Source organism: Athene cunicularia (genome assembly GCF_003259725.1).
Source record: "Athene cunicularia isolate RWA chromosome 9 unlocalized genomic scaffold, athCun1 chr9_part1, whole genome shotgun sequence".
Classification (NCBI taxonomy): domain Eukaryota; kingdom Metazoa; phylum Chordata; class Aves; order Strigiformes; family Strigidae; genus Athene; species Athene cunicularia.
This window is the reverse complement of record NW_020799110.1, coordinates 6,308,523-6,333,057: the sequence shown is the minus strand read 5'-3', so window position 1 is coordinate 6,333,057 and position 24,535 is coordinate 6,308,523. Positions and strand designations below refer to the sequence as shown.

Genomic DNA, 24,535 nt, shown 5'->3' with positions numbered 1-24,535 from the left:
TGACTTTATCATCGGACACATTTCTCGTTCTCCACTCATGCAAAGCCCCCTCTGCTTTGCAGCCACAATTTAATTTCCTTCTGATTGCTGATTTTCCATGTTTATATTTTATTCTGTGCCCTGTAGCTAATGAATGTTGCTCTAGCTGAGATCTGGCAGAGCACTCGCTGTTGCCTGGCAAGCGTTCTCCTCTTCCCTGATGTATTTATTTCTTGATTTCACCAGGACACAGTGTGGCATTGTAACAAAGCCGGTGCTTTTGCTTACGTGGAGTTTACACAACCAAGTGCGAGGGTACAGGGCATTGCAAGTGAATTCTCTTTTGTACTTGGGTGCCGTAACTCTGGTGGCTAACTGCACCCTGCGTCAGAGACACAGCTTGCAATGGCACATGAAAAAGTGAATGGAACAGCTTGTTGAGCTCACTGTTGCAGGTAGATGAGGCTCCTGCAGATGCAGGTGCACCCAGCCTCTATCTTCAGACTTTCTTCAATAAGCCTTAATAGCAAGTTTTAACTCAGCAATTCAAAACTGGATTTCTGTCTCATATCGGAAAGAAAAAAAAAAATCAGAGAAGCTACACCTGTGGCATTAACCATCTCACAAACAACTACATTTCAGTCAGGAGTCATGTCAAACCACTGGAGATGTACCACGTTAATTTGTGGAGGGCCATTATTCTTTCATCTTTGCTGGCTAGCTATGCACTGGGGTCTCACATTTCAGTACTGTTACTGAGAAAACAAGGAAATTAAAATAGACAGACTGAGGGAATATGGATGCCTTCATTCTTCCCCCCTGGCACATTAGCTAGCCTAAACCAAACTGCTTTTGCCCTATGAAAAGCAGACATCATAATAATTCTTTCTGAAGACAAGACTCCAGGTATATACTCAGAATTATAGGGTTTAAAGGACAAGAGCATTTTAGAATTGCCTTACATATATCCAAAGTTATGACTAGGCTCCATGTGGACAAAATTAACATCAAAAGTATTTGCACTGTATTAATGGTCTGTTGTTGGTCTTTCTTCTGACAAGAGCTTTTGTTGCTTCCCTTCCCCTTGCAGGCTGGAATCATTCACATTTCCTCTGCCTCACTGCTCGGTGCTGTTATGTTCCCGTGGCTCCAAGTTAGTGGAAGCCTTTCAAGAGATCACAACTGCAGAGTCAGGGTGTCACCGAAGATGTAATGGGATCATCCTGGCCCATCCTTCTGAAGAAATGTCTTTTAAATCTCCTTTTCTGTGACCTCATGCTCCACTTTTTTCTTTTCCACTGACAATCTTTCCTCTTCCATTATGCAGACAGGGGCAGCAAGCCATTCTGAACTTCTTGTTTCATTTTAGTTCAGTTCAGTGGGTTTCTCGTCATGTAGACTCCAGTTCGCTGTGATAATGCACACAAATTTTTGCACAGTGAGAGGTTCTAAACATCCAACAGGTAGCAGAATGATGGGGAACCCATTACTAGCGAAATGAAGGAAAATTATTCATAACAGAATAGTCCCTTTAGGATATTATTTTTAGGCTACTAAAACCCTCAAGAGATGTTTCTCAGACTATACAGATAAACACCCCTTCACAGTATTCATTTCCTGACGCACCATCTTTTTTTCTTTACATGTTGCTCAAGACTTTTCTGTCACCCGATAAATATTTTTTCCTTGAAAGATGATATTCACTGTCTCATGCTTTCTGCAGAAATACGGCTTGCATAACAGGAAGGAGCCAGAAAGGGATGGAGGGAGGACTCACAACCAGAACCCACCCTCCAGCAGATCTTGCTTTTGGCACTCTCCTCAACAGCACGCTGCTCACCGACAGTGTAAGATCTTTGGGACAGAAAACTTATTTCCTTTTGTGTCTGGAAGGGGACTAATTGATGCAAATTACTCCAAAGGACCCCCCCTGCATACATTCTCTGTAGGAAGGGCTGCAAGATGATGCCTCTTCTCCCTTGAGGCAGTACCAGTGTTGTATTCTGCACTCAGACAGCATCCAGAAGGAAGAGATCATGAAGAGAGCTCTAAGATACATCACAAGTAATTAAATAACAAGTAATGCTAGTTAACAAATAAAGTACACCAAATTAGCAATGAAAAGTTAGATTTCAAGACTACAGAAGCAGAACACACTGAAAAGTTTTCCCTCCACTGACCCTTTCACCTTTCCAACTCTTTACCTAATGCCATCAGGATTTAATTTGCTTACTTCTACTTTCTCCTGTATTTAATTATTTTTCTTAACTCAGCAAATCCTTGTAAAGTCTGAGTGCCATTCATTTACGTATTTATTTCAACTAGTTACTACTTACCTCATCCCACTCCAGAAGGTAGCTGGTGATTTTTGAACCATTATCAATGGGTGCCTACGAACAAAGATAAATAAATTTTTGGGAGTAAGAGAAAACTACTCCCCCTATCCCCCAGGAAAATGACTACAGTTTAAAGTGAAACTAAAGCTTGGGGTTTGCACATGGCTTGGCAACCTCTTAACAAATACCGAGAAGAAGCTGGACATAATGAAAACGCAGTTAAGTCAGTGCACTGGGAGGGATTTCTCAGAGTACAGCAAGTTCAAGTCCCTTACAGAAAAATTAGTCTCTGCTTTAAATTATTTTCAACAGTTATGCTTACTTCCAGTAAGCTGTGGTTTTCACTGCTTTCTTGCCCAATCCAAGCATTACCTACCTTCCATTGTAAGGTTAAGGAACTTTTGGTCCTGTGTGAGGGTTTGGGTGGGAAGGGACACTCCGGTGCTGAGCTGTGAGTGGTGAAGCTTACTGGCTCTGAGCAGGATCCCTTTACTGAGTTGTACGTTGCATATACCCTGGAAACAATATTCAAATGGTTATGAATCTGCTGACAGTTACAAGATGAGACAGCACTGCCTCAGCCACAGTATTTGACTACCAAAGCATCCATGATACCATCCACTAATGACAGATTTCTCACAGACCAGTGGCTATCATTACTGCACTTCACTTGACACAAGTATGCAAAAAAATTCACAGCAGAAGAGGAATATTTTAGTTTGTTTTGTGCAAATACTCCCACAGACCACAGTTATCATCATAATTTTTTCTTTCTACCCCTATTCCCTTGTCTATTGCCAGACTTACACACACTGGGCTAAAATCCTCTTCGCAATACAAAAGAAAGTATGAACTCATGAGAAGAAGGTATGAACTTAAATGCCTAGTTTACACTTGATTCACATGTACCACGTTAAGTGTAGTTAACTGCTGGGCTCCTTCCATGGGTACAAGTTTCTCCTGCACAGCTCAGGTGTCAACACTCAGTGGAGCTCCATGAATTAGAACTAACACAGCTCAGGAACACTGCTCTGATAAACTAAAAATCTTCAAAGCAAATCTGACTTCAGGCAAATCCTCTATACATCAGCAAGAGGGTGGATATACAATACTAAGTAATGTGGGAAAGTGAATACAATATAGTTGAGTGCTTCCTCACGAGGGGCTCTTCTCTGAAAAATTAATGATGTTATTTTTTCCCTTCACATTTTTTCAAGCAGCAAAAGAAAAGTGCAAATTGGAAGTCTTCTACTCAAAAAAAAACATTCACACCATGACCGGACAATGACCTGTGAGCTGGATATAGCCATTGTGTACTTGAATGCAGAGTTTAAGAAAGGGCAATTTCTAAATTTGTTTTCAGTAGATAAGAGTAATTTATGTACAATGGCCACCTACATAGAATCAAACCTTTTGAGGGAGGTTCACAAGGACTGCTATCGTGCTGCTTTACCCATCACCTGTTAGCAGTCAGGAGTGAAAATAAATGCAATTAATTAATTGAGTCTGCATCTGGCAAGTGGTATGTACATGTACTGGAAATCAGCATAGCTAAGCATCAAATACATCACTGGGGAATACAAACATGCAAAAACGAGCTTAACGAGCATCTTCTGCAAGTCATTGAAGCACTGAGCACAGTCCTCTCTGAAGGTACCAAAATAATACTACTTGAAGAGGTAGGAGGTAGATTCAGAGCAAAGCAGGTTCTCCTGGGTGCCCAGGGCCCAGCAAGGCAGGAGTAAGCACAAGCAGCTTGTCTGCATGGAAACGAAAGCCCAAGAGATGCTGTCAAGGTTAAGGCAACCCAAGGCAATCTGCTGAGTAACTGCTGGCCCCATAAATTTCTTTACTTAACAGATTTATTTCTTCACAGTCACTAATACATAACGCTGTTTCAGTGAAGGAAAAAACTGTCATGGAAAGCAAACAGTCAGCCTTTTCAGTGTCGGTTTCCTCCACTACAAACACGTGCTGCTGCTTTTTAAGTCTGACTTTTATATTTAAGAGTCACTTCTTTTTCAACAGAAATTGCTAACTGTTCACAAATGACTTCTAATTTGGCAACCCTGCAGGAAGGTGAATGGAGTTATAGGTAAGGAGAAAGAAGTCAGACAGGATACAGGGCAAATACCCACAACGCCCCTAAAAATCACACAAGACCTCAAGGCTGAGCTGTGCTTAGTGACCACGCTGCTGTTTGAAGCTGGCTTTAAGTGATGCTCCAGTGCTTACAGCAGGAAGCTCAGTAGTGTTTTACAACTTTCTCCTCCTTGCTACCATCCACTTGCTGCTAGGGCTGGGACTACTGCCTGACCTGGGAGCCTGCATCTTATTTTCAAGAATTTTACTTTGGGTCTTGTGTTTCTACTTGAAAAGTTCATTAGGGCTCCTCTAGAAAGTATTCTTAAAAAAAACACCAAACTCCAGTATCAGAGCAAGACAGACATATTTTAGTGTTGCGTCCCTTTTAGAGCTCAGAGCAAAGTGTTCTATAAAGTTTAGCAAATGTGAGCTGCCTTGGTGTGAAAAGGCACGTCAAAGCTAGCCCTTGTCTTGAAAAACAGAAAGAAAAAATAGACAAGGGTGAAGGGATTTTTTTTTTAAAAAGGATATTGAGCATAAGTGAACAGGATGTAAATTTGAAGCCTTGGTTCATAAGCAAAGTCTTCAAAATAAATGCAATGTGAGCAGAAAATACCGTGTTAAAAAAACAGGGAGCAAAACTGAGTGTGTTAATAGTTAATAAATTACACATTTTTTAGAAACAAAGAGTAATATGCTCTGAAAATACCAAGACAGGTTAGTGTCAATTCAGTTTTTGGGGTTAAAAATGCTGAACTTACTATGGTCAGATGGACCCGTAATCAGCAGAGGGGTATTTATGAAGGAGTATTTATGAGGAGTATTTATGAATCAGCAAGGAGTATTTATGAAGGAAATTAAATTCTTGAGCTACGTTGTATAATTAGACAGAAAACTTTCACGTTTATTGTCATATACTTGAAGAGTTTATATTTAAGAAACATTCACACTAACTCACCTGACGTGATAATCTGTTGCTGGCCTAAGGTCTTTCAGGTTATATTCTAATTCTTCTCCACTGCAGGAAAAAAGCCCAAACCCAACAAATCAATAAATTATGAAAAGCAGTATCGTACTTAGCACAGCTAGTGATTTTCCAGTGACTAGAGACTACCACATATTATGATTTGAAAGAAGAAAATAAAATCCCACCGCAGATAAACAGTACTTAACAATATACCAACAATTTGTCAACACACTTCATGTTTCTTGACAACTTTATAAAGCTACATATACACAGAAGAGAAGTAGTTATCATTCCAATTTAAGACCATATAGCTAGCTCACTGCGTATTTCAATGCTATCCTCACATTTGGTTGGTATTTGCATAAAGCTCACTCTGGTTTTCAACCCCTCCAGAGCTGAGAAGAGCAGAACCAATACATAACTTTTGTACTTTCTGCACATTCACTATTTCAAAATACTTTATAAAAAGTGAGTCATTGAACTTCAGAGAAAAAAGTACAGTTTCATGCACAGTCCTTTCACTTATTTGCTTTCTCTTCCAGAACCACAGTCTCTGAGGACCACGGCAAGGAGACATTTAATTAATGTCCTAACAGCTGGACCCCATCTCTTTCAATACCAAGAAAAGTAAAAAGCACAGAGTTTCAGACATTTTCGGAAAAAAAAAACAGTGTACAATCTATTAATTTCAAATGTAGCCAACATGGTTAGGGCTATTCTTTTCCCTTTTGGCTTGTTTGCTGGTAAATGAACACTAGGCTCAGTCATGTGTTGCCAGTTCTGCGAAGATTAAGATACGGGTCAGTGCTTAATAAGTAATAGCCATCTCATGTAACTGCTTGGCTGATTCATGATTTTATTAAAATATGGGAAACAAGAAAATTGTCAATTTAGCATAAAGAAATATTTCATAGCTAGTTGGACAAATACAGGGAGATATCTTAAAATCAGGAGAACAAAATCAACCAGAAAGCAAATGCCTTCTGGGTTGCCAGAAATCCACCAAAACCCCTTATTTTTTTCATATAATCCAGTGCTCTGCAACTTCAGTGTTCTCCCTCTGAACTCAGTGCACCTCCTTGCAAAGGCAATGTATTCAACAGACTTTCTAGCAGACTTTCTTTTGCCTATAGCCACATTGCTCATGACGGAGTGTACCACATGAAACTAATGGCTGTACTCTGGCCAGCAGCAGGAGACAGATTACTACTAGCAGCTTTAAAACAGATGCACAACATTTCATAACCAGGAGAAAATGTGCAGGTATCACACCAGCAAGCACAAATAGCATTAGAAAGTGCCCTTCCCATTTTTAGAGCTCAGCAGCACACATTAACCTGTAGAGATGCTCACAGTGGCTCACAAAGAGCTAGGGTAAATACCAGCAAAGAACCCCCAGCGTTTCCCTGGTTAATACGCTCTTTTTGTATTACCCAAGACAGTTCATGCAGACCTGCCTCTAGCATACCAAGAGGAATCCCCTAATTCACAGGAAATCTTAACAATGGAGATGGTTCGGTCTCGAGAGGTAAATCCATAAATGCTGTATCACCTGGACTTTATTTAATGAGATTTGGGAAGGATTAGCTATTTCACAATAGCCAAGGTCACATCTCAAAATTTTATTTCCTAGACGTCATTAGCAGGGAAAAAGAAAGGCATAGCACCATGTGTACTTGATCACAGAATGAGCTCAGAGAATCACTGGAAGGAGAGACAGAGAAATCCCTCTGAATTTTTACTGAAGACTGCTGAGTGCCAAGTATTCAGGTTTTTCTGGGGAGCCTACATAGCATAGGGATTGGTGTGCTCCTTCCTCTGCTCATTTAAGATGCTATGAAGCTGTAGAGCCCTCAGACTCTTGCTTGTTAGCTCAGAAAGCAAGCTTCACTGTTCTTAATTCTGCAAGTCCACACAAGTTTAGCCTATGAGGAAGACACCTATCCCATCTGTATGGTGTACATGAAAGGTTTTGACATTTAGCGTAAGAGGAAAAAATAACCTTTCCATTGGCAATGGGAGAGACAGCATCACATGTGAGATTTGCCACGTGCTGGGGAGGTGGGATGTGAAGACAATTAGGGACCTTGTGACATGCACTTAACCAGCTCCTGCAAGCTCCTCCAGCGAGAGGGGCTGCTGTGACAGCGAGGGACCAAGTACAGGGTGTTCCAACGTGCCTCTTGGCTGTGACTGATGGGCACGCCAAAATACACCCTGAAAAGCTCACAGAATTTATTCTTAATGAAAACACAAGTGTAAAAATGATGTTGTTACCTGTAAATTATCTTGTATTTTCCATCCCTCCCTTTATCCGATAAGGCAACCTCGTAGGTACAGGTGTAAGGCAAACCATTGTTGTGTCTATCTGCATTTAGAAGGCCAGTGGGAGGTGACCAGGAAAGTGAAACTGTTCTTGCTTGAATATTTGTAACCTATAAAAGAAACATCAGTTACTCTGAATTCCAAGAAAACACCATCATTGAAGTATTTGCTTTTTGCTCGCATCTTCACAATCAGCTTCATGTAAAAATGAAATTTCAGATCTAGAGGTGAAAAGGATCAGAAATGGTCATCAACAACACAAACAAAAAACCGAATTGATGGCATAAATTAATCTCCAACAGATGAGGAACACAGAGAGATGTCCCCTGGCTCGTCACTGTCTGAGCATCCCACAAAGCATGTCTGTCTCACACTGTTTTGGAGGTACCTGCTGCTGTGGCCGCTATCAGAAGGGAAGAGGAACTAAGCGGAACAAAGATTTTATCCTACAGATTGTTTTGTACACCATTTGTTTTCTAAACCTTTTGTTAGGGAAATTCTCTACTGATGGCTTTATAAGTCATCCTGTTCTTTCTTGTAATTTGAAACTGCAATAATTCAACTGCAAATAAGTGAGAAACCCCAGTTCAAGCTACAAGGTTATACTGACTCAAAAGCATAAGGGAAAATCATAATAGAAAACTAACTTGTCAGTTAACAATTACACTGCAAGTCAATCACTTTGTGTCCCAAGAGAAAGACTGCATGTATGATCTGTAGTCACCCCTGGGTGCGACACCTCAAAGGCAGGCGGGTGAGGACTCTCTTTTAATAAAACACAGAAAAAAAAAAAATACCTCAAACCCCTGCACCAAAACAAACTTTATCTCTCCACCAGTGCAGCTGTATTCTTCTGGAAACACAGGTCAACATAACTCTAGACTGATCAAGCTTACAGAACTAGCATCGCCTTTCTCACCAGGAGAGCCCGCTGGCACAGTGCCGGAGGCATCGCTCATCAGCTGCACGTACCGAACAGCAGCTTCCCAGAGAACAGCCTTCTGTTATCAAGCCAAGAAAGAAAAAAAAAAAAAAAAAAAATCCTCCCCCCGGCCACTGTCTCCAAAGAAAGAAAAAACAATAGTTGCACTGGCTGTCTTGGAAAGACAGCACAACATTCTTATGCACACCTTCTGAAAAAAGCCCAGGGAAGCCTCAAAGCCTCCATAGCGTCAAGGTCTCTGCCACAAACTCTCCACTTTTGTAATGAAAACAGCTACGTTTTTCTTTCTTAATTGTAGTGAAAGTTTAAAGCATATTTTTTTTAGCTAGCCTCAATGAGGAAGAATCAAAGCATGAGGTTTTTATATTATTTATCCATTTCTCCTATACCATTTTAACAGATTTTTCCAACACACAGAGAAATGTTCTTCTAGAAGGTGTAAGATGAATGATGCAGGTGCTTAGTTACACATTTCCTACACTTTCCTTGAGACAATTGAAACACCTTGTCCATTTGATAATGAAATACTAGCAATCAGCCGTCAGGGGCTGCTTGTTTACAAATCCAGCCTCTGGATATCTTTATATAATGGAGAATATTTAACTTCTCACGCGGAAACACATTGCTTCCAGCTGAAGAGCACTGCAAATGTTGTGTGAGATACCCATATATCAAGCAGATTGTTTTGGAGCAAGTCATAAATCCACTTTTAAACAGGCTGACAAGTAGGTGACACCATGAAATGTCTCAGCTTAAGCCCTGTGCTCTCAAAAGTTGAAGACTTTAGTTTATAGCAGCACACTTAAGTCTTGCCCCAAAGAAAATCTCTGTTCAACTTAATGTGTAAGAAGTTGTAAGGCAATAAGTTTTAAGTACTATCAAGCCTTTTTGGTAAAAAATATAAACATACAAATTCTTGTATGAATTTTCATGGAATTTCTTGCTCTAGTTATATTTTTATGATGCTATGAAATCAAGGTTTGCTTCAAAACCCTGGACCAGTAAACACTGATACCAGATTAGATAGTTTATAAGAATTTTTTATGATTCAAATAAGACAGATAAGTTACATTTTATATATACATACACACATGTATGTGAATGAAATTGTGACAGAGATATTGAGAGCTAAAACTCTGTATTTTAAATGATATTTTGATTAGAAAACTGGATAGTAAGATCAAAATTGACTTTTTTTTTTTTCAAACATACATTACTACTATGCCAGCTCAGCCCATCAAGACACAGTTTCTTTTATTATGGAAATATGCTTGCATAATTGTTTTTCATAAATTCAGACAGACTTGGAGCTGAAGGCATGATATCCTGCCAATGTTCTATTGAAATGTTTTTCTCTATGACTACTCACAAGGACACACGTATATATTCTGTGTACAACTAAAACTCTGGCCTTTCATGAACTTGAGCAATCTGTAAGGTCTTTCATAGTTCCTTAAAATAAGAGAAAGTATCTTAGGGACTAACCACTCGAAACTGCTAGACTATTTTTCTGAAGCCAGTGTGCAGACATTTCCATGAAGAGGATAAAAGTCCAAACCCAGTTGCTAAGCTGCTCCAGCTATACCATTAGCTTCTTACTGATGCAGCGTTCAGAGTGGCTGCTGGCCTGCCTTGGTGGTGGTATGTACACAGTAACTGCTGGTGGAGGTTTAAAAATAAACACTAGAAATCATTAAATACAATTCTTACCTGCACTGAGTACACACAACAAGTGCAGTAAAGCAAGTGAGGGGTCACCGTCTGCAGGATAAAAGTCAGACAAGGCAAATCTATACACTCCCTGGGTACAGAAAGCAGCACAGTACTGTGCACGTCGTGTGAGCACTGGGCACGGATTTATTTGTACGGCTAGAGATAAACCTATCTGCTGCTCACCGACTAACAGGCTCGATATCGTATTATGTTTACCAGCTAAAGGCATATCTCTTCAATATCTGATCTAATGGCCAAAGCCACCACTTAACTTACCAAGGAACTCCTACCTGGAGCAGGAACCACTAGCTTTGCTGTGAAAAAGGGTAAGTTAAATAAATGGCATTATGATATGCTGAGATTAACAAGCAGGAACTCGCAAGCTAGCTCAGGAGCTTTACCTCCAACTTTTCTCACACCTGGGAAAAAAAAACCACCTTTCAAAAAGATATTGAGCAGCTGAACAGATCTGGAGCAGCCCTTTCCATGCTGTAAGCAATGGCACAGCTAACACCACGATCGTGGGCTTAATGTCACTGCTGAACTTGTAGACATAAATACTTATCTGTAAGTAAAAAACAGTTTATTGTTCATTAATGGTGCCCTAATTCCATCCAACCAAAATATAAGCAGCCAGAGCACCTCTTCATAGGCTGGGCAGGTTTACCTGTGCTGCTTTCTAGTTACTCCAGCCTGTCTCATCTGTCCCCAGAATTGCTGTGCTTGCTTTGAACAGGACTGGCTTGGCCTTTTAGTCAAGATCTAACAAAAGATTCTCCCACAAGGAGTTTTCTATGTCTGGTGAAAAGCACAGTTAATTAGTTTCTGAAAACTTCTCAGTTTACACAGTAAATGCCTGCTTTCTACACTATCAAAACTCGGTGGTGTAAATAATTATTTTATAAAAGCCCCTGGGAAAGAATCCCAACTCCTGCACTAGTTTAATAAGGTTACAAGACTGATGAATATCGGTCCTTCCCGGCTTTCAGGTAATGAACAATGTTTCTGTACAACTTTCATTATCTTTCAAATTCCGGGTTAGCATTCACAGGCATCGTGTGGTTCAGGGTTTTATTGTATGTGTGAGAACTACACTGCAAGCAACATTCATTTATTCCCTCGAGGGCAATGTTTGAAAGACTTGGAGGTCAAATGAATTCATGGTTATTACCAGGTCGAGATTTTGCTTTTAAACTATGGCTCGAATCCTGCAATTTTAGGGAAAAATCCTGACGATTAAATATGAGTTTCACTGCAGAGGCAAGTCAGCGGGAGCAGAATGCCTTTTGGAAAGTCAAACTAATGTTTAAGCTCCGACTGTGCGGACCTGTGGCATTTCCCCACGGGAGGTGGGGTCCCTCCGAGCCGCACAGCAGCCACGCCGTCGGTGCAGCGACGCTGCCCCCTGCCACTTCGGAAACCCAGAATCGAGTTTCCCTTCCCTCACCGAGGTATTTGCTTTAGAGAATGCTTACTTTGTCTGTGATAATGTGAATTAAAAATACATTTTGGTTTAAATAAAAACATAGGGCAAAAGGAGGAAAAGGCTTCTTTTAAAATTTTTGCTGTCAAAGAGATAAAACTATGATTAAACTTACAGTTTGGTTGCACGTCTTTCAAACAGGTAACAACATCTATTACCAAACCCAGATTTTTAAGCAATTAGTAATTAATAATTAATTAGTAATCATTCCTTTCTTCAAAATCATTTTTCTATACGTTGTTTTATTTTCCATTCATATATGCATAAGGCTCACCAAGAAATATGGCTCAGCTGACTATTTATGCATAATACGATGTATTTCTATCAGATGTAATATAGACTACGCACATGTATAATCATTCATAGCAATTAATAGTTTGGGAGACTCCTATGAGTTTAATTACTCACAAATGTCAAAGTTACAGAGAGAATAATAGATAATCCCCAGCACCTTCTCACTAAATGTCATCATTATTGAACTAGCATTTGTCAAGTTTGGGATTTTTTTTTCCCCCCCCAAAAAATGATTTCTATCTTTGAAATAATTCAAGCAAAATTATTTTTGCCTATTTTTAGTTTTTTGCTCCCCTCTGCTTTAAATGCTCCGGTTACCATAAATCTAATTGCGCAGAGCTCAGAATCCTGCAAACTGCTCAAATATCTCTACAGAGGTAAGGAGAGAAGCTAAGCATGAAATAAGGCATTTTTCATGTCAGGTCTCTGGATCTCTGCACAAGGCACCTAGCTGTGGCACTTTACCAGGTAACCAACATTTAAGTACCCCTCAGTACAAAAATATTTACTCATTCTGTATAATAAACCAGCGTGATTTTGTGCTAAGTGCACTTTCTCCCCTTCTGATCTCGCAGAAACTCTTCTCTCAAGACTTCAGTTTAGTATTGTCACTTGTTTCTAAATAATAAAAGCAACTTTTCTTCTCGCAAACAGAAACTTGGGCTGTAGCCCTCGGTATTTATCATCTCTGCAGGTCTGGTTTAGATTCTGGCTGGCTTTGAACCTGCTCTTGTAGATGCCGGGACACTAGGATCCAACACCTACTGACTGAGCAATTTAAGACTAAACACCTTTTGTGTTTATTCAGAACAAAAGCATCCAAGAGAACAGAGCCTCCAGATAAACCTCAGCCTGTGCTCACGCCTGCCTCTCCCTGAGCTCTGCCACTTCTGCAGCTAAGGACTAGCCACCCCTTCATACTCCCACTGCAGAATTTCTTTAGATCAGCTTCTATCGGCTACAGTTGAACCTGGTCTTTAGATGAGCTTTCCAACTGTTTGTTGTTTTTATTCTTTTTTATTTGCTTGTTTGTTTACTAGCTTTCATTTTGGACACAGAAAGGCCTGAGCCCTGACAGAGCAAAGACGACAGAACTCCCACCGCACAGACATCTCCTTCTGCCTTGTGACTGCTGCTTCTAGTGATTGTTTGGACTGTTTCTTTAGATCTACAATACTCTTCTGGTTTTCATTTGACACGCCAAACTAGAAAAACATCACATTCAAAGGGCTTACAACTGGATTTATTAATAATCTTACCTGACAGCGGTCACACCCAGCATTACAGTTATTTAGATGGTGATTCAATTCCATTACAATTCACGTGCTTTTATGGCTCAGACCAACATAGAATATAGTAATTGCCACTGAATAATAAAATTAGCTTAATTTAATCATGATTACAGACAAATATTGCTCATGACAAATAAAATTAAACCCAGGGGAGAGGGGTAGGAGCTATGTAAATCACCCCAGTGCACTGGGTTCCCCATAGCAGGATGAATACTGGGAGTTGTCCTCTGGAAATAGGCAACTGGTACAGAGCCCACAAATACCCACAAGCACAAAAAATGCTTCAAATTTATATCCTGGCAACACGACTTAGTTATATGTAGCAGCAACAATCTAGTAAGGAAAAAAATTCAGAGCTGCTCTCCTGTGAAATCACCAGTATGTTGTGTCACAATCTACTGATCACATTTACCATTTTGTGTGTGTGTGTGTGGTAATTTGAGATCACATACCTGTGGTTTCTCCATTCCAGAAAGAATGTCTTGAACCCTTTTTGTTTCTGAATCAAATTCTGTAGAACAGAGAATGTGGAAATAGGAAGAAAAAAAATCAGTAACTAAAATTAAACAAAACCATCAGCTGTATCAATAATTCTTCATGAATTTGCAAAGAAGAAAGAAATGTTACCTGTACATGAGCATCAGCTGTTTTGATCTTGTGAATTTAAGGTATGCAGTTACATGAATTTAAAGAATTATAAAAGAAAAAAAGGAGTTAATGAAACTTCCAGTAATTGCAGATATTCAGAACGGTGGGATTACTCGTAGAGGTATCTTCCACAAACGATGTTGTTAATTGGGATTTGCTTTCACAGATCAAAACCATCCTGTTCCTAAAGCTCGGCTGTGAAAGAAGCCCAGGGGTTTCTACAGCTCCATCACTGCTGAGCCTAATCCTGATTTGTTAACCAAACACATCCTGACTCCACCACCGATGGAGCTGGGCTACTCAACTGCTCACCAAAGCACCGGGCTGCCAGAGAGGATGAACTCCCTTCTTGCCCCCATGCAGGGACATGCCCCAGGCCCCAGCACGCACCTACAGCTACCTGTCCTTAAATGCTGTTAGCATTTAATGGTCAGAGCTCTTCCATCAGCCACCTTCAACTATCAAGGGAACAGAAGTCATGCCAGGCTAATTTGGACACCTGACTAGCAATAAAACATCCTCCCTCCCTGAGCCTTGTGCCTGCTACAGCAACTCTTGCAAGCACTACACAGCATTATCACAGGGCAGGGTGTGAAATACTTCCCCTAAATTAGGCAGATTAATTGGGCGCACAAGGTGCTGCAGAGGTGATCATCTGAGTGGTGGAATCAGCCTTTCCCCCATCCTCCCCCCGCAAAAGTCTTGAGGTAAAACATCAGCTTAGAGTAATGAGGTGACACAAAGCAGCTTTATTCCTTTTGGACCGCAGCACAGAGAGGCCTCACTTTCCACTACAGTATTCTCTAATGGAAAAATAGGAATGTATTTTTTCTGGGGTCTTTTTGCCTTTTTTTAAAAATTTTTTTATTAATGTTAAGGTAAAAAGTTTGTTCACCAAAGCAGAAGAATACATCACAGAAAGCAAAATGAGAAAAACCTCTTCACAAAAAGCATACAAATTTGGCATAGGAAGCAAAAAATATTAATACAGAAAAACTGGTAAGATCAGATCAACAGCTTTTGCAAATGATTTCCCCAAAGCCTGACCTACTTCTTGTAGCCCAAGAATGTGTCTTTATTTTTGTCTGTGACCTGCTTTAAAAAAGTACATCTTCTTTTTAAAAATTCCATGTGCTCAGCTGCCAAAAAATGGAATTGGCTGAATGTTGATGGCAGAACTCCAGTGTAAATGCCCATCTCTCCCTACAAGTATGCACCTTAGTGTGGAGTGGGAATGACAGATCGCCTGCTCCATGCATTCCTGGATTCCTTTCAGTCTCAGCCACTTGGAAAAGAAAGGAGTAATAATAATTGAGGAGAAGAGGATAGCATGATTGGTTTTTTCCACAGTAGATAACCCTTAGAGTGTATTATAAAGTATATAAACTGGTAGAATTTATCCAGACTAAGAAAATACTGACTTGAAAACTACACACATGGACTATAACGGCTAAGGAAAAGGTTGAGATGCTGATCCAAGTGAAGATGTCAAAGTTTGGGGTGTTTCAGAATTCAGGGTTCCCTTCAGCATCGGTACAGAAGGAGGACTGACGCAAAAGCCTGGATCCAGATCTGGAAACTGCAGAGTTCCTGTAGATTTATCTTGAAGGGATGCTAATCAGAAGCAGCTTCTGCAGCTACAGAGTGTAAGAAAAATGCTGCTACTATTTTATTGAAAGTTTATAGTTATTATGTCACCCCTAATTACAACCCCCAGAAGCTAAGCGTGAATCATTCTCAACCTTAAATCCCAAACATGTGGACTGAATTTTCTTTCCTCTCTTTGCTTTCTAGCAAGGATGCTATATGTGTCACACTAAGCAGGAGAGGAAAATAAACCCTGAAGCCCCAAGAAATTTCACTTCCCTCTCCCGTGACAAACAATCACTTTGTGCAGTAACTAAGTCCTCTGACCCTGCAGGTCACAGCTGAAAGTTCAAACTTCAAATACAGGAACTGACTGAAGACCTGCGGCAGTTGGGTATACCCAGCAAATAAAAAAAATTAAGTAGTACTCTAGACTTCTCAATGAAGGGTCCTACTAAGAAAATTTTTTATATTAACCCCCCAAATATGTAGTTTGCTCACAAGAAGGCTCTTAGTACCAGATACACTGTAGCTTTCAGTTATTAAGGGCATGTGGTTGTTTGTGTGGACAATGCGGACATATAAACCAAGAGGTTGTACAGATAAACCAAAGGTGGAAGAAAAGAAATCTTCTCCAAAGATTTTGGGGAAAGTAAGAGAGGGAACAGGACACACACACACAGACCTAAGGGGTCAACGTGTATGCAAAATATTAAGACTTTAATTTCAAGATGATGAAATATATGTACGTGAATGGACACTGCATCATATTTTCTAAAGAATAAGAGGTATCAGATGATGCATATATGCTGATCAACTATGTCAGATATCCCCCATGCTGAACAACCCACCCAAGTGTTCACATGTGAATCACAGAATCATCTAGGTTGGAAAATACCTTGAAGATCATCTACTCCAACCATTAAGAGAAGGGGCAGGTGCAAGGCATCACTTGCACACGCAGCACACACACTAACCACTTCATGTGTGTAGAGCCAGTGTACCCTAGGCTGCTGATTTGCTAATGCTGTGAATCATTTTACAAGAAGAGCAGCAAAGAAAGATCTATAGTAAGGAGAGCCCTTTCATCGGAAGGTTTGAAATCACTCTATCATCTGGAAAGGACAGCATGTGCCTTGGAGCCCCGCACTGAATTCAAACCAAAAAAATCCCATGAATAATAGTTAATGCCCTGTGAAAATAGAGCAAATGTAAAATTAAGGAGAAAAAGCAGTAACTATGCATGAGTGATGTCTATAATAGCATCAGAGAATAGGTCAGGTTGGAAGAGGACCTCAGGAAAGGTCATCAAGCTCAACCTCTGTCTGAAAGCTAGAAAAAAAACAGCACAAAACTGCCCCATGGAAAAGCCTGTTAATAAAACTGAAGCCGTCTATTTTGGGAGAGATGAAGTAGCCCACAGAATTGTCACCCTCCTTCTAGTATTTCAAATACTTAGTTTCCCGTGTCAAAAGCTATAAAAATTTCTCATGCTTCTATGGATGGTTGATCTCCTTTCAGTAATAAACATAATTACTCATAGTCTCCTGAGCTAGACTAAGGAGAACGAGACCTGTCCCGAATCCCTTCCTCAGGTAGGGAAGTTGGTCTTATCTGCCAGTCTCTCTCATAACACATGAAGTATCAAGCTCAACATCTTTCTCTCAAGCCAACAAAGAGCAGAAATCCTTCTGAAATAGCAAATGACAGAGAAGGAAAAAAAAATGCTCAATGCTGATAATACAGTACTGGTGAAAAGCCTTTTTTTCCTAGCTCATTCTTATTGTTACTCATCAGTCACTGAGGACTATTCTACTGGATTAGCTCACTAGAACTAATCCTCACTTAGGGATGAGAAGCGTCTCCCAGACATCACAGATGAAACGGTGGAAAGGTGGGGAACAACAGGAGGAAGGAAAGGGGAAGCCTTGATGTAAAACAGGAGATTAAAATTCAGAAAAATTACCTACAACAATTCAGAAAAGCTGGTGGGTGGCTGAGCATGATTCACCTGCTTAGCACTAAACTGTCCTTGAATAACAGAGAGATGATTTGCTTTTACATCTTTGTCCCTTCCTCAGCTGACCGAGCACTGAGTATCTGACACAAACACATAAAAGCTCTCTATGTCAACCCTCTGACATTAACACTGGGGCTTGCAGAGGCAGGCAGCACACACGTGCTCCTCTCCTCCTTTGCCATCAGGAACAGAAGTTCAGTCACGTCAGGGAAGAGCCCAACTAACACTTCAGGTCATTGTCCCATTATAACTTTTCCTCTCAACATCTGTTCCCCACATCTGCCGTGGCAAAACTCTTCCTTGTAGGAGGAAGCTGGGGGTGGGGATGAATTCCTTGTGAATGCTCAACGGGGTCCTCTGAGGGACAGTACAAAAATCTGAGTTATCCTGTAGATCTTTGTGTCTAAGAGATATTATAGCTGTTCCAAGCTACAGCATTAGGTTTTCATTCCCAGGCTGCTGGTTATTTGGATCCAATCTTTCAGACTAACCTTCTGTACCAGAGAAGCCAGCTGTAAGACCTGGACCACATCTAAGTTTGTATTTTGGTCATCACTCTTTTTTCAGAGTTTTGGGTCATAACCAAAACTCCACAGATATAACCAAGAGTAAATGTCCCTAAAAATTATTTTCCCAGCAGCTGTTTGGTGCTAACAGGGTTTCAATGTTCAATTTTTCTGAACTAAAGCCTTTTATTATATGCTTCTGTTAGCATGCGTCTATGTTCCTTTCTGCACGTACAGAACAAATATGATTTTCAGACCTTTCCAATCGCACTTTTGAACACCAAGCAAAGCTTTAAAAAACACACACACACAAACACTTGTCATTTCAAGGTAAGTTTGACATTTCCATGAATAGTTTTCATGTTTGCATGAACAGCAGCTGTGCATGTAAATGGTTTGAAATAGCTAAAAGCTCTAAAACTAATTAAGATTTTCCCATTGCAAATACACATTTTAGGTTTGTTCTGCATTCTTTCCTTCGCAGAGAGGAAAAGGTCCAGTTCAAGACTTAGCTTCTGGCCACAGAAAGTATTTACTGTTTCAACAGGCCTTCCATTCCAAGGCAATGACATCAGCACTAGCACTTCGCAAACTTTTAGTCTAATTCTCAAGCAGAGCTCCATGCTCACAGATATGCCAGTCATAACATGACATGCTTTCTCAGAATTTGTTCCAGATTTATTGGGGCTGTGACCAGCTTTAATGCTAGGAAAGATCTTTTATCAGTCACGTACAGCACAACCTACAACCCGCAAGAAAATGAACTCTTCAAAACACAGCCCAGCCCCTTTGTGAACTGCTGTCTGGTATCAGAGCTTAAGACACAAAAGAAGAACACATACAAGACTTGTCAGAGAATTGTAGAAATACACATAAAAAAACTCCTTGTACAAGAACAAACCTCTAAGTGCAGATGCCGTGCTTCAGCTGAGTCACGGACAGCAGGACTGGAGGGGATGTGACACAGACATCAAGTCCATCCTTCTACAGAGAAGCATGGTCACCAGACATGGTCATCTGCACCTGAACCATTCCTCAGAGACAGCAGCCTAGCCCGTTTCTCAGCAAATAAATTAAGTAACATTCTGTCGCATGATGGTGCCAATCTCAAAACTTCCTTGGCTAGTCAATCTACCACGGTAACTAATTCTCATCATTGGGAAGATTATCCCCTCAGCTTTCCCTGCTGCACCTTAAACTTGCGACTTCTTTCCTGCACACTCACCACAGGTGAGTTCATCACCACTTTGCTGCAAGCTTTCACGTACTTGAAGGCATTTTTTCCCCTCTTTAAACAAAGCAAGCTCATTTCTTCCATATCTGTATCTACCAGATCACAGTTCCCGCTTACTGCTGTCCCCTGGAATGTTTTTTAAAATTGGTCTCCATCCTTCTGAAGATGCAGAAGCAGCCCTGGTCACCCCACTCCAGACAAGGCCCTAGCAGCACCAATTAAGGAGCTCACTTTGAGGTTACTACTTCTCTTTTTCTAAAGAGTAACTTGACTCTTGGGTTTTGTAGTCTACTATACTTCCCAGAACTACTGTGCAGAACTACCACATAGTTTTTAAAAAAAAAAAAGGCAGGTTTGAGAAGGACTGGCTGAAATGGAGTACTTTGCTCTTGTCTTGATCAAACTTTTTCTTTCAAGGCCATTTGAGCTCTCCTCCTGTACTGTCCCCCTTCCCTCCCCATTAACCCACCAAGCCAAGCACTCTCAGCTCTATTAGAACCTGATATGGAATATAATTTAATAAGCATCAATCCTTATTCCATCTCTCAAGTCCTTAATGAAAATATTAAATAAAATTAGACCTAGGACAGATTCCTGCCTAATCCAGTTTGATGCATCTTTCCAGTTTGTCAGGGAGGCAGTCCGGTGCAGGGCAGGGTCACGGCTAAACTGCAGGGCTATGTACTGGCTAACAGATGTAATACTGAGAAGAGCAAATCCAGCATCACACTGAAAACACCGCACTTTATGCAACTCTTCTGAGCACCACTTCCACAACTGGCAAAACCGAGGAGCTCTGCAGAATCAAAAACTTGTGAAAGAAATACTTGTGTTCAAAACAGTCGATCACAACCATGCTAAAATATAATACACCAAGGAAGATTATTAATTAAGCCTACAAATACCTGCATGAGATTTTTAAATATTAAATATTTCAAATTTCTGCCAATTACATGAAAGTTAATAAAAACCAACTTCAGCTCCCATGTCCACGGTAGAGAGATCAACGTTATTCAATTTCAAGAAAAGATCCAATTGTTGAAACATGTTCTAATTCTTAAATAATTGCTGTGTATACGCAGCTCACCTGTTTTCCTTTTCTAAGAGCCTTCACACTGTTGCTATCTTAATTCTCCTGATAAAATTCTTTACTTGGTGTTTATGAGCTTGCCTTTCAGTATGTGATCTTAAAGACCAAATGACAAGTAGGTAGCAAAAAGATCAAGCCACTCCCTAAATAACTGAAGGCAAACAAACCAAAACCCCTGCATAAACCCCAGAAACTTATTACCTTTTCAGATCTCAAATTTAAAAAAAAAAACAAAAACAAATTAAATCTTTAGCCATCCTGACACACCGGGAATTAAAGCAAAGCACAACCAACATGTTAGCCTCAACATCCCTGTATTTTAGACATGAATTTAATCACATTTTAAAGATGTCCTGGCCACAGTCCATATCTGTTAACCTGACAGTTTTACCTTGACTGCTTCAGTATCCTATTGTCAATAGGGCAGGATTCTCCGAAATCGGCTGAGTGCAAATTCACATCATATGGTTTGTCTCTCTGTTTCAAGACATCCTTCTTTAGCACAAGTTATCTGCTATTGCACAGATAAGCATCAGATGTTTTCACATCAAGCAGATGTGGAAGCACTCAGAGGTATGTAGCGAAGTCAATTCTGCTAAAATGTGTTTTAAAAATAAACGTAAGTGCATTCGATCCTGTCCCCCAATATTGTTTTGATGTATGTTCTTCATTGAGATGGAGCAAGGAAAACATGATCAGTAGTAACCTACAAGGGAAATGAAATGCTGGATGCAAGGGACAAACGGAGTCTAAGTGACATGTTGGGTTTGTTTTTCTCTGCTTCTTTGCTGCTACTGCTGGAAGACAGCAATAACAACTCCTACTTTATTGGCGAAAGATCTGAGTGAATTCCTACTGTGAACACGCAGTCGGTCCATTAGAAGGCAGAAAAGGGCTTTCTTAGTAAAATAGAGTCACCCCCCCTTTCTATTACATACATTTTACATCTTAAGAAAGTGCTTTGTACATCTCACAAGGCAGATAACAGAGGCAATGTGCTTCATATGGCTGCAGCTGGCTGGTTTTGAAGGAACACCAAATTAAACAATGACATAACCCACAGAAACAGAGAAAGCCCAAGCTGAATCTGCTGGAACAACAAACTGCTTCCACAGAGAACCTCTTTTTGGAGTGTTCTCTTTCGGACTTTTGACTTGCTTTACCTTCTTTTCTGTGTCAAAATATTTTATTTTGTAACAGCAGCCAGCACCCTACGTGGGTTTGATAAGACAGCAAAAACTCTGCAGGCAAACAGGGGCTGACTAGCAGACTGCCACAGGCAGTGGCCACGCCTCCACCTTTTTAACAAGTACACTTTTAAAAAAAAAGTGGCACAGCTGATTCATACCAAAGTAGCTAACCAAGAGTTACTATTTAAAATTACGTTGATTTTTATTAGCGCCGGTTTCAATGCTACAGGCTGCAATTTCAAAGCGCTCTTCTAAATTGTGTTGGCATAGGCAGAACTCCTGCCTGAGCAGGCAGGCAAGCATCCCCGTGTGCGAGGCAAGTGGAGATATGCTACGTGGCAATGCCTCCTCATGCTGGCAAACCTACGTGTGACAGCTATTAAAAAGCATGAACCTTTGTGGCTAAAAAGCTTGAGTTTCTCCAACTTGATCTAACTCGCCACCCATATCAGCTACAGAGATACAGCAGGTTTGCCTTTTGGCCTGGGAGGGATGCTCTGCCCCACGGTTTATGCACTGAATTTGCACCAGAAAGAGCAGCAGTTCAGTAACTCACTAGGCAGGTAGCACAGGCAGACTTTGAAAATAAGTTTTTCTTCTCTAGTCTTGTCCCTTCCATATGAGCATTAGATACCACTATCCCATAGGCCACTGCAGTTCACCAACTGTGATACTTCGAGACTGAAGTAAATGGTTTAAAAGAAGATACATAATCAATACTTTCTGATTAAGGAATTGTTTTAATCAATCATTGCCCCTTCCTGCACCTTGCTTAAGGAGCAGGAAGGTGCATAAGGACTGCTGAGAGAACTGTTGTAATAAGTGAAATTATTTGTGTGTGTTTTTAGAAAAGCATTACCTCCCTCCTTCTTGACTTTCTTCCTTTTCTCTGTCTTTTACAATTTGGTTGGATTTATAGCAGCTGCATACACGATACATCTTTGCAAAATATTTTTCTACCTATTCCTTCAGGAATTTGTGAGCAGTCTACCTGCAGTTGCCATTAATGCCTTTAATTTCTAACAAGAAATTTTTTTTATTTAACAAGGAGATTAAAAGGTCCTCCTAAAACCTTCCTGGAGCTCCTGACTCCCACTTTCCAGGTAAATATCTGAAATTTAATTCCTCCTACAAACTTTGCCAGCAAACACTGATCTTTTCCTAGATTATAATGAAGATCTTTAAACCTCTCACAAGTTTCTACACTATAGTTGGGACGTGTGGAATTGCCTTACCCTTAACTTCTTTCATTTATTTTCATACTACATCATCCTTTCCCCGTCTTGGTTCTCCTCATACCCTGTTGCTTTAGTCTGTGACTGACTGTCTGTCTGTCTGACCTTTGTTAGCATTTAAGAGCCACGGTACAACCTGGCACAGCAGCCTCCAGCAGCCCTCCAAGTCTGATGAACCAAGTGGTCATTCAGAAGGAGAAGTAACTTCTGCAAAGATCACCGTCTTACTATTTTATTACGACCACAGGCTGCCACAAGTGAAAGGGCCATAAAAAGCCCTACAGGTTTCTCCAGGCCAAGGTAGGAGGAGGAGGGGAGGGACAACCGTGCAGCCAAGATGCCCACGCTCCTTAAAACGTGAAAGGCCTTGATAGCGGCTCAAAAGGTCGTCTGATGCCAGCTGTGAAATGACGTTATCTGGCATTTACAGAGGCAAGATTTCCTCTCGGAAAGGCTCCCTTCAATCATGGCAACTGACTCAGCTGCTGGGTGAAGCGAGAGCCTGAGCACCACAAACGCAAACAGTGAAAGGAGTCTCATGAATTCTCCTTACACTAATGAGCAGCACAAGTTTGACAGCAACCAAAAATGAGTGTCTTCTCTTCCCAACTGGGTCACTGATGGTTCCACTGCATTCCACTACCAGCAGTGGACAGCATGGGCATGGTTTTGTCTCCATCACTGTTCGGTGCCCGTGGTGAGACAGCTACAGCAGGTCCTCCCACAGCAGAGGTGACCCTGTACCCTCCAAGAACTGAGGTGGAAAATATAATCCCCATCAAACACAGACTTTGACAAGTCTCCAGTGTTACCAGTCTAGGGTTTTAAATCCTATGAGTGCTGCTCCATGCCAATCAGGAAATATTTTTTCTCTGAAATACTATCTTCAGTACAGGGGGACAATAGCATCAGTATTGAGCCCAAAATAAAACTTACTTTTTCTTGACCTTCAAAAATATGACCATACGGAAAGTGGCCAATAAAAGCCTTTGATAATCTGCCCGTTATACACAATAATAGCATTTTCTTGATCAAACACTAAACTAGCACAATAACCTGCAAAACTGCATATTTGCACAGGAAAACAATCAGACAGCACAGCCGAAACAGACTCCATAGGAGCTCCAAACTTGGTTGGGATTAAACGGAGCGCCTCAGCCAAAATTAACAACCTCCTTGGCAATGAACCTTGTAAAGCCACTGAGTTATTACAACAATATGAAGGCAGCAGAGCACTTCCCCAGTGCAAAGGCATAAGGCTGCCCATTATAGTCTAAGCAAGTTAAAAAAAACAGTTACAAGCCAAATTTTGCCCTCGGTCACAACTCCTCAGCCTTGCCTGAATCAATGAAGAAATTAATGGAGAAATGTCTTCTTTAGATTTCACCATGGGTAATGAACAGTGCTTTGGGATGCTAGGTTTTAGCAATAACCAGTATTTCACTCTCAGGGACAGAGTCAGAGCGAGCTATTCATCCTTTACAAAAAGGTAAGCAGGGAAAATTTTCTCTAAAGCAGGGCAAATAGAGAAAATGTGTCACCTTTTCATTGTTCTTGATTTTGTATTAACATTTACATTTAAGCAGAAATTTTATTTCTAGGCACTAC

At 40.6% G+C, this 24,535-nt stretch overlaps 1 protein-coding gene across 1 annotated transcript in view; it reads right to left on the bottom strand.

Moving 5' to 3' along the window:
- FNDC3B (fibronectin type III domain containing 3B) overlaps positions 1 to 24,535 on the bottom strand; it is a 169,306-nt gene that overhangs the window by 61,787 nt on the left and 82,984 nt on the right. The window contains exons 6-10 of the mRNA XM_026855141.1: positions 13,870 to 13,928; positions 7,645 to 7,802; positions 5,359 to 5,418; positions 2,692 to 2,830; positions 2,316 to 2,369 (exon numbers count right to left, since the gene is read on the bottom strand). Coding sequence (XP_026710942.1) covers positions 2,316 to 2,369; positions 2,692 to 2,830; positions 5,359 to 5,418; positions 7,645 to 7,802; positions 13,870 to 13,928 — 470 coding nt within the window. The remainder of the gene's footprint in view (positions 1 to 2,315; positions 2,370 to 2,691; positions 2,831 to 5,358; positions 5,419 to 7,644; positions 7,803 to 13,869; positions 13,929 to 24,535) is intronic.